The sequence below is a fragment of the Micropterus dolomieu genome, linkage group LG22 (assembly GCF_021292245.1).
Source record: "Micropterus dolomieu isolate WLL.071019.BEF.003 ecotype Adirondacks linkage group LG22, ASM2129224v1, whole genome shotgun sequence".
Lineage (NCBI taxonomy): Eukaryota > Metazoa > Chordata > Actinopteri > Centrarchiformes > Centrarchidae > Micropterus > Micropterus dolomieu.
This window is the reverse complement of record NC_060171.1, coordinates 3,604,240-3,613,617: the sequence shown is the minus strand read 5'-3', so window position 1 is coordinate 3,613,617 and position 9,378 is coordinate 3,604,240. Positions and strand designations below refer to the sequence as shown.

The 9,378-nt window shown below is 39.8% G+C and overlaps 1 protein-coding gene across 6 annotated transcripts in view; it reads right to left on the bottom strand.

The window, feature by feature from the left end:
• Positions 1 to 231: 231 nt before the first annotated feature.
• The window catches only part of LOC123961804 (voltage-dependent calcium channel subunit alpha-2/delta-4-like), a 160,933-nt gene continuing 151,786 nt past the window's right edge, over positions 232 to 9,378 (bottom strand). For all 6 annotated transcript variants that reach the window (XM_046037511.1, XM_046037513.1, XM_046037517.1 and 3 more), the window contains 3 exons: positions 6,746 to 6,861; positions 6,054 to 6,136; positions 232 to 2,244 (listed from right to left, as the gene is read on the bottom strand). In XM_046037511.1, the coding sequence (XP_045893467.1) occupies positions 2,146 to 2,244; positions 6,054 to 6,136; positions 6,746 to 6,861 (298 nt within the window). In that variant the 3' untranslated portion in view covers positions 232 to 2,145. The remainder of the gene's footprint in view (positions 2,245 to 6,053; positions 6,137 to 6,745; positions 6,862 to 9,378) is intronic.

Genomic DNA, 9,378 nt, shown 5'->3' with positions numbered 1-9,378 from the left:
AATCTTTCTACCTGCAGTCTATTAGAAGCAGGAAAGTCCGACTTAAGATACCTGATGTTAAACTGCTGCTGGATCTTTATGAACCTCAGGCTTTAGTGTCACGTGAGTCTTCGAACGCTGCTTCAGGGTTTATTAGAACACTAGAAGAAATGTCCGTTGCTGGCTATTGGCCAGCTGTCAGTCATGAGCTGCAGTAAAACACCTTGTAAAGTCAGGAAACATGCAGAGGCCTGAACAATAAATATTCTTTATATCAAAATCACAGTTTGAAAGATTACAGATTTCAAATCACAAGAGCTGCAAGTTGAATTATTTCCACCTTCGTTGTAGAGATTTGGGAAACATGACTCAGACAGAAAACTCTGGAAGTAGATACCTGTGCAGTGAGCTACAGTCGCTAATCCAGGAGGCTGATTTCTGTGTTTCCTTTCAGTCGTTTGAAATGATTCATGTAAAATGTAAGTTTGTTAATGAAGCTGTAGGAGGCTCGCTCGTCACAATTTGTTGGATGCTGTTTTACTGGAGTCACGTTTCCTGGATCTCTACAACTCAGCTGGAAAGTACAACACATGTCCAACAAAGAAGAAGAAGTTTAGAGTAAGTTAACCTGAACGTCTTGTTTTTGACCTTCAGTGGTTTAACTTCTCACCTTGCTGCAGTGATGTACAGGTGTACTCCAGGACCCTGTGACATCACAGGTGGGTGTGGTTACAGGTGCAACAGAGCACATTTTGAAACAACGCTGTTGGTTTACTGAAAGTTGAAAAATAAAAAACAGCATTTCTGACTTTGAGTAACTAAACGTACCGTTATATCTTTCTGAGGTGAGGGGGGGGAGTCGGGGCCTGATGTTGAAGCTGTAGTGGATCCTCTGCAGACCGTTTCACAACTAAAAGACCTAACAGACGTGTAAAGGTCACCTGAGGTCGTCGTGTCGTCAGCAGCACATTTGACACTTTAATGCAAACACAACTGTCGTCATGTACAAACTGCAGTCTGTGTTTTATTAAAGCCAACAAGCTACAAACTGCTTCCACAGACTGTGATCTGATCTTTGTTACTCCTCCCTCCAGCTGAGACTGTTACGGTACGATTCTTCTCAGCATAATCTGTCATCAGATGGCTGGCATCTGCCGCTCTGTATTCAGTTCTGCCATTTAGAGTTTAAACACATGCTGACCATAATTATTGTTCCAACAGACTGTGTTTCACGGAGCAGCGTGGAAATGCTGCTGAATCACAAGTTACACGGAACTTTGATCTCTGAAAAACTAACTTTCCAACCACATTTAGCCTTTAGACTTCTTCTGACCTGGAACAATTCTTACTGGGCTAAGATGGTTTCCTTAAAAAAATAAGAGGAATCATTAACAGAAAATGAAAAAATAATGTTCGGTATTCAAATATCCAGAAAGTGAATGCCTTCCTGTCCAGGAAAACCTGAAGTGTAACATGTGACTGCTGAATATCTCCGGCTGTCGTTCTTGTAGAAATCAGCAACCTGCCACTAGAGGTCTGTATGTGTCCAAGCTTCAACTGAAACCTCTGCAAGCCTATCTTGTCTTATCTATATCAGTGTTGCACTTGACTGAACTAAATAATAAATAAAATCCACTTTGCCTGCAGGTGAGTATTCTTATTGGCTGATGTATTTTTCGTTTGACCTTTGACCTCTCAAAGAGTTGAAAATGTCAGTGTTAAAAGCTCAACCCTCATTCTTCTTCTCCTACTTTTTAAACTGTAAATCATATGAATGTAAAACCCTACTCGTACACAATATTTCTGTATCAAAAAGCTAAACACACACACACACACACACACTTTACATCCGTCCATCAGAGGCTGGACTCTTGTTTCTCCTGCAGCTCTCAAGCTGCTTCAAAGTTTTCATCCCCGTTCGGTTTATGTCAGGAAGGAAAAATTTGTCTAGATTCAGTTTAAAAAAAATCAAATAGCCCTTTAGTCTCCGCTGCAGATTAGCTGAAGCTCTTCTGAACAGCAGGAAAGAAATCTCTGAGATGTCCTGTTGTCTCTCGTGGCAGGTAAAAAAAAAAAAAATCCTTTGGCTACCTGCGTGATGCTTCTTTATTCTACTTCCTGCTTAAATCCTCACTGTCAGGTCCTGATTGGTGGGTTGGTCCTGGTTTACATCCAGCGGTGGAGCGATGAGACGAGCAGAGAGGCCGAGAAGAGAGATATTGACAGGGAGATGGCCGCCGCCCTGCCGCACTCCTTAGCATTTTCCTATTGGACAATATCAACATGTTAGAGTTACCAAGAAGACATTAAGATTATTATTGGTAGTAGATGTCTTTCTTTATTAATAACTAATGTGCAGCATATGGGTATTTTATTAACTTCATTAAAAATCGGTCCTTAATTTAAGTGCTAATGGATGTGTTTCTAAGATGTTAATCAGGTTGAATGATTGACTAAGTCTGTATGGGATTGTGTTGCATCTTAAATCCATTATGGAGTTTGTGTGTAAAATCCTTCCCAGGTTTTTAGTGACTACTGATTTATTAAATTAGGCAGCACCATTAAAACTTAAGTCATGTCCGAGATAATAAAGACTAATGTCAAACATCTGTAGTGTTGTCCAATCAAGTTTGTAAACAGGATGTTGCAACAGAAACCGAGTGATATATGATACTGTTAATGTAATTATGACTTTGTTTTTTGATATCTGTTTGAATACAGTCAGACTTTTACACGTGCCTGACCAGCATTTCAATCAGTTCACGGTATGCAAGAACAGCCTGCTGCTCCAGCACCTCTGGTATCGCACCGCTGCAATCTCTGCAACCTCTGCAACCAGTGTCCCGCCCACTTTGCATCAGTGGTAGCTTCTTCTGGCAAACCAGCCCCACCCGTGGCTAACCAATACCATCTGTATGCTGCGTACCAATTTCAGAACTGCTGAGAGAAAATGGTGAAAAACCATTGGAAACCAACCAAATGGAAAGACCCTGTAAACCTCAACGGCTACCAAACCCTCCTGTCCTTCTTCTCAGCTAGCATTAGTGCGTTCTATAATGACAGAATCAGCAGTGCAACTGACTCACAAAAATAATGTGTCCACTTTTAAATCTCTACTAAATCCTCATCTGCCTACACCAGCTACAAACCTGACTGCCAATATGTTTGCCTCCTTCTTCACAGACCTGCTCATTCTATTGTAAATAGTCAAAAAGGTTAGGCTTACTTTACACGGTAAAAAAGACACGGGTGATGTGACCAAGAGGGAGGATGTAGATTATGAGGGGGGGGGGGACCAAGCACTGCACCATGTGGCGGCGTCCAAGAAATACTGTGTCTCTGACCCCTACGATCAGCAAAAGCTGCAGCCCAGTCCCCGGTTCTCAAGCTGCCAGGCCCATCAGCTGCATTTGACACAGTAAACCACAACATTCTGCTATCTGCACTGCAGGCAATGGGCATCTTGAGCAAAGCACTCCTGTGGTTTAAATCCCACCGCTCTGGACGTCCCGACCAGAGGTGGAAAGAGTACATAAATATTCTACTTAAGTAAAAGTACTATTATTTTGATGAACTTTTACTTAAGTACAAGTAAAATTACCGGTATAAAAATCTACTCAAGTAAAAAGTAGTTCATTTTAAATTTAAAAGTTTTCGCAGTTACTTTTTCAGCCTCCTTAAATAATGTATGTATATTTCTATTTGGAGCAAAGCATCTTACCAATCTATGAAAACCTTTCCCTAACCATCACTGGAATGGTACAAGTAGGCTATTATTTAACTTACCTCTACATCAAACCACATTTGTTCAAGGGCACAAATTTTTCTAAGCAGACACTGTGGGGGTTGGACATTTGTAATTGCCATTTTACTGTTTAATATTTTAAACTTTCACAAAATGAATGTTTTATATCAGTGTGAACAGACTCCTAAAAACATGATAGGTCTAAATCCATAATGATAAATCTACTTAGGTCTACTTAACTAGAAAATGTCCTCAGACCGCAGCCAAGGAGTTCACTTAGGAGTGATGGTTAAAATCTGTAATTATATATGTAAGTCTAATTGGCATTAGCAATTAGCATATTTCAAACTGGTCCGCTGTCAGAAAGCTGTTGAAAATGACCGTTGTCTTGTTGTGTAGACGCATTTTTGAAGAATGAAAGCGGCCAGCGCTAATCTCACAGCTTCACAGCAACATTTCTTGGTGTGAAGCTGCAGCAGCAAGAAATGTTCAGTTTGCATTAGCAGTAACTTAATACAGCATTTTTTCCACAGCTAACACTGCAACATAAAGCTGTTGTTCTCTTGCACTTTTTACTTGAACTTTTTTTTCACTCAGTAACGGATGTGATTGAAAATGTAGCTAAGTACAATACTTTAAACAAAACATACTTACAAAATTACAGATTCAAAAAACTACTCAATTATAGTAAAGTCAGTAATTGTAATTAGTTACTTTCCGCTTCTGGTCCCGACAGTGTGGCAAGGACAATGGTCCTTCTCTCATTGCCTCTCCACAGGGGTGCCCCAAGGCTCAGTGCTAGGGCCCCTTCTCTTCTCAATGAACACCACCTCACTGGGGCAGTTCATTTGCACTGATGGTTTTTTCTACCACTACTACGCAGACGATACACAACTCTACCTGTCCTTCCGCCAGACTACCTCACCGTCTCCGTGCGGATCACAGATTGTCTCGTGGACATCGTGAACTCTGGCCACTTTCAACTAAACCTCTCTAAGATTGAACTCTTGGTCATTCCACCCAAGCCCTCTATCCATCATATCAAACTAAAAACTAGCTCCTCTACCATCACTCCAAATAGGGTGATGAGTAACTTAGGTTTCATGACTAACGACTAACTGTCCTTCTGGGACCATGTTGGCGCTCTGTTCCGGTCATGCCACTTAGCTCTATACAACGTAAGACTAACTTTCAGAAGCTCTTGAAAACTTATCTTTTTCGAGAACACTTGCTCTTATAACATCTCTAACCTCCAACATGCACTTCCTGTGCTCTTCTTCTTCTTCTATCTCCCGCAACTCCCTTGTCTTTATTACATTATTTGTTAACCCTTGTTGCTTCCCCTAGGTATCTATCCCGTTAATAGCTCTTACTAGTATTTATTGTTACTCGTAGAGCTCTTACTGTACTGATGCTTGTATGTTGATCCTCACATGTAAGTCGCTTTCAATAAAAGCATCTGCCAAATGAGTAAATGTAAATCTTCACATGGAGAGAAACCTGTATGTTTTAGAGTAGTAGTATTTCATAAAGGTTAGAATGAGTGAGAAATGTACACTAATTAATAAAAATAATCACACTAATTAATATTATTAGCATCACGTTTTGTAATTGGAGGTGTGTTGTGGTGTTTTTATGAAATGTAATTTAAAATCTCAGTTAAACAGCTGTTTAAACAGGTCAGATGTTCAGATGTGATGGACAGCTTACATCTGTTTTATGTTATTTTATATTCATCAAGCTAAACAGGTTATTTAGTAGCAAGCTAGTTTTGTAAGTACATTTACTCAAGTATTGTACAATTTGAAGGTACTTGAGTACATTTCCATTTTATCCTAATACTTTATTACATCTCAGAGGGAAATTCTGTACTTTTCACTTTACTAAACATATAATAAAACATAAAATTATAAAACACGATAACAGTGCATCATATTTTATAAATTTAGTTTATAAAATAAGTTCTAATGTTACAGATTCAATTACCAAAAGTACATTAAGTAGTTCAAACTTTCTCCACCTCGACCAATGACAACATTAAAGGGCAGCATACATATTAAAATATCAATAATAATGATCAATCAAGTTGAGTACTTCTTACATCACTGGTAAATATTTAGTGGAAACATTTCTACAAAGCAGCATCTGGTTGGAGGAATGTGTGTTCATTTAGTGAACAAATTAACCTGCAGGAGGATGAGTGTGATCAGCTGCTGCAACTGGCTGCTGTTACTGTTTTTTTAACTTGTCATACCGAAGCTCTGTACATTTATTCATTTAGCTGACTCTGGACTCTGGACTGCTGACAGTCGGAGAACTCAGCACTGACCTTCGGGTGGTAGGAGTGGCACGACTCCGGCCGCCGACGTACCTTCTGGGATTTCATCCTGTTGCACTTCACTGTGGCGTTATGTTCACTGTCGTTAAGGAAAACAGACCACTCGTTTGCTGAATAGTTCCGATATTATACCCGAGTTTTGGTGCTGATAGATTTCAAGTTTAATTTAAACCAATTTCATTTAACCAAAGAAGACAATGTTCCCAAAAGTTGTAAATAACTTTGACATGAAATGTGTCTAAATAAAATACAGAGCAAAACTGGGAAAATGACAGGGACGATCTGGTCAAAGAAGAAGTAAACAAGACTGCATACATTCAGTCTTATCTTCCAGTATTTGAGAGTGATACTCTTCCACAGACACCTTTTGGTAGGTGTAACAAACATTTGAGATTTCACACCAAGCACCACTGAGAACAAACTCATTGGGCAGACAGTCTGTTCACTATGCTTTCTAAGTGGCGCTGGAGTTACATAAGCACTCTGCAGTGCAGCGAGAGGTATTTGAACGCACCGCAGACCTCTATGTAAACTCAGGAACATCTTTTGTAAAGAAACTACCAGCAGCAGACACTCAAGATAAAATGTGACTGGACAGGATTGTGTCCCAACCACACTAACTCTGGTTGTTTGTATCCAGCAGGGGGTGGTGTTGGTGTTGTTTGCCAGTAAGTGAAGGATATATTTGATCTCTTTGGGCTCCAGCAGTATAGGTCCATACTGGCGAGAACAGTCACAGTCGGCCTGAGTCACAACCAGAACCAGGTTACTGTCTGGAATTTGCTGCACCACAAACATCCTGAAACACAGACAACAAATTACAGCCAATCAATCAATCAATCAACAAACTTTGTTGAACTTGTGTCATTTACACTGAGGGGAGGAGCAACTGTGAAAGAGGAGAGCTGCAATGTCACTTTTCATGAAATGAAAGTGTGTCTGAGTGCCAGCAGAGCTGCAGTCGAGACAAGTCTCTTTGTTTCTCTCTAAAGAAACATTCAACTGAATCCATCAGGTTTTTCTCAACAAAACAGCAGAATCTCTGCCAAACCCTGGTGAGTACAAATGCACTGACTCAGTATTTGGTCAAAGTTCAGTTCAAACCAGAATCTGACTGTTTTACATCTGTTTTACCAGATAAAAGATATGATGTCAGAGATTTGTATTAATGTTATTTGTTGAAACACTGTAAATATTATAGACTCTGCTGTGCTGTTAAGTCAGTTTAACTTTTCTTTTCATGAGAAACAGACTTGTCTCAACTGCAGGTCTGCTGTCACTCACAAATGTTATTTTAATTTTAAGGAATGTGACATTTAAACTGTGGTGCTTTTTCAGTGCTGCTCCACATGTTGAGCTTTTGTTGCCGTTCAGGTTTAACCTGATCAGTGATGTTTTTTTTGTACTTGGTGAATTTTGTCAGGAACAAAGCACTGAATGACTGTAAGGGTACCTTGTGGTTCCTGGAAATTCTTTACAGAGTTTTATTTTATTTGTCAAACAACAAAATAAAAGACGTCTTTTCAAAACAATCCCAACATCAATTCAATGTTAATCTTAAGTTTTTACCTTTTCACATCTCATGTAACCCACAGAATGAGTTGCCACAAAGGACACAGTTACTCTGGGGTGTTTTGTAGCTTTAGTGGTGTTGTTGAAAAAACACTGAAACGGATCTCGTACAAAAAGCCGAAATGAACAAATCAGATTTAAGTCCAGCACATCTGCTTTCAAACACAGTAAAAATTTACAAAAACACAACCAAATGGTTTAAAATAACATGTAAATATACTGTATAGCAGTGGACTTTCACTACTGAGAAGAAAACCAAATAAAATTACTCATCAAAAATAAACCCAAAATTATTCCAACACGTTCAAAGGTCACACAAACTCCACATAGATCCTTTCACTATAATTGGAAACTAAAAGACGTGTTCCATGTTGAACTGATAAGGGACGCGCTTTTGTTCTGTAATTTTGTAAATAAATTCAGCGCAAGTCTACGGGAGAGAAATATTACAGCGTTAAGACGGGGTGAGATTGAAAGAAACCCTCCTGCTCTGTTGTCGCTTAGCTTGTCCGTCATGTTGTTCCACTTCCCAAAAACAGAAGCATTTTCTTTCTCTTCCTCGTTCATGTCACTTCACTTGGTTGATAATCATCAGTGCTGAATTTACCTTGATCTAAAATAAGAGTTCTGTACTTGACTGTATTTGCACATCAACAGTAAACAAAACTGTAGGTTTTTTGAATGAAGTAAATAAATGGCCGTCAATCACAACCGCTACAGGCTCCAACAACGTTTAAGTGTGAGTTTGGCTGTATTTACACCACCTCCACCTGCTGCTCTCTATTGTTGTGCTTTTGTGCCTTTGATTTGTCTTTATGTCTTTTTTGTTTCCCATAAACATGTCTTGGTTAATGCTTATAACAAATTTTATAGTAATATTTAGAGAACTAGTCAAAACAGCCAAAGTGAATGTTTGGAATGAAGAACTCCATGTTAGCACTTTATGAGCTTGGTGATCTCATAAAAATAACACTACTGAACTGCATACCTGAGCTCTCATTCACCTGAACCATAGTCAAGGACCTAACTGAATAATGAACAATCTTTGTAAGTTAGATTCTGGATACATGCAGACTGCAGCCACAAATTCATATTAGTGTTGCTAAATTTTCTTCATAAATATGTCCTTCAGTCGAGTACAATAGAACTCAGGATGACTCTCTGATATTCTACTAATCATCGTTTGATTTTATTAAACAGAAACTGTTTTCACACTTGTTGTCCTCAGAGTGTGGATATGTCTGCTGCCAGCTGTCTGCTGACTGAAGATCAGTTTCTGTGCTCCATCTGTCTGGATGTGTTCACTGATCCAGTCAGCACACCATGTGGACACAACTTCTGTAAAACCTGCATCACTCAACACTGGAATATTAATGTCCCGTGTCAGTGTCCCAACTGTAAAGAGGTTTTCAACACAAAACCTGAGCTGCGGGTCAACACTTTCATCTCTGAGATGGCTGCTCAGTTCAGACAGTCAGCTCAACAGAAAGCCAGCAGCAGCAGCTCAGAGCAACAAGCTGCCAAACCAGGAGAAGTTCCCTGTGACTTCTGCACTGGAACCAAAGTGAAGGCCCTGAAGTCCTGCCTGGTGTGTCTGGCCTCCTACTGTGAGACTCACCTGGAGCCTCATCTGACAGCTTCACGCCTGAAAAGACATCAGCTGATCGACCCTGTGGAGAACCTGGAAGGCAGGATGTGTACGAAGCACGATAAACTGCTGGAGCTGTTCTGTAAGACCGACCAG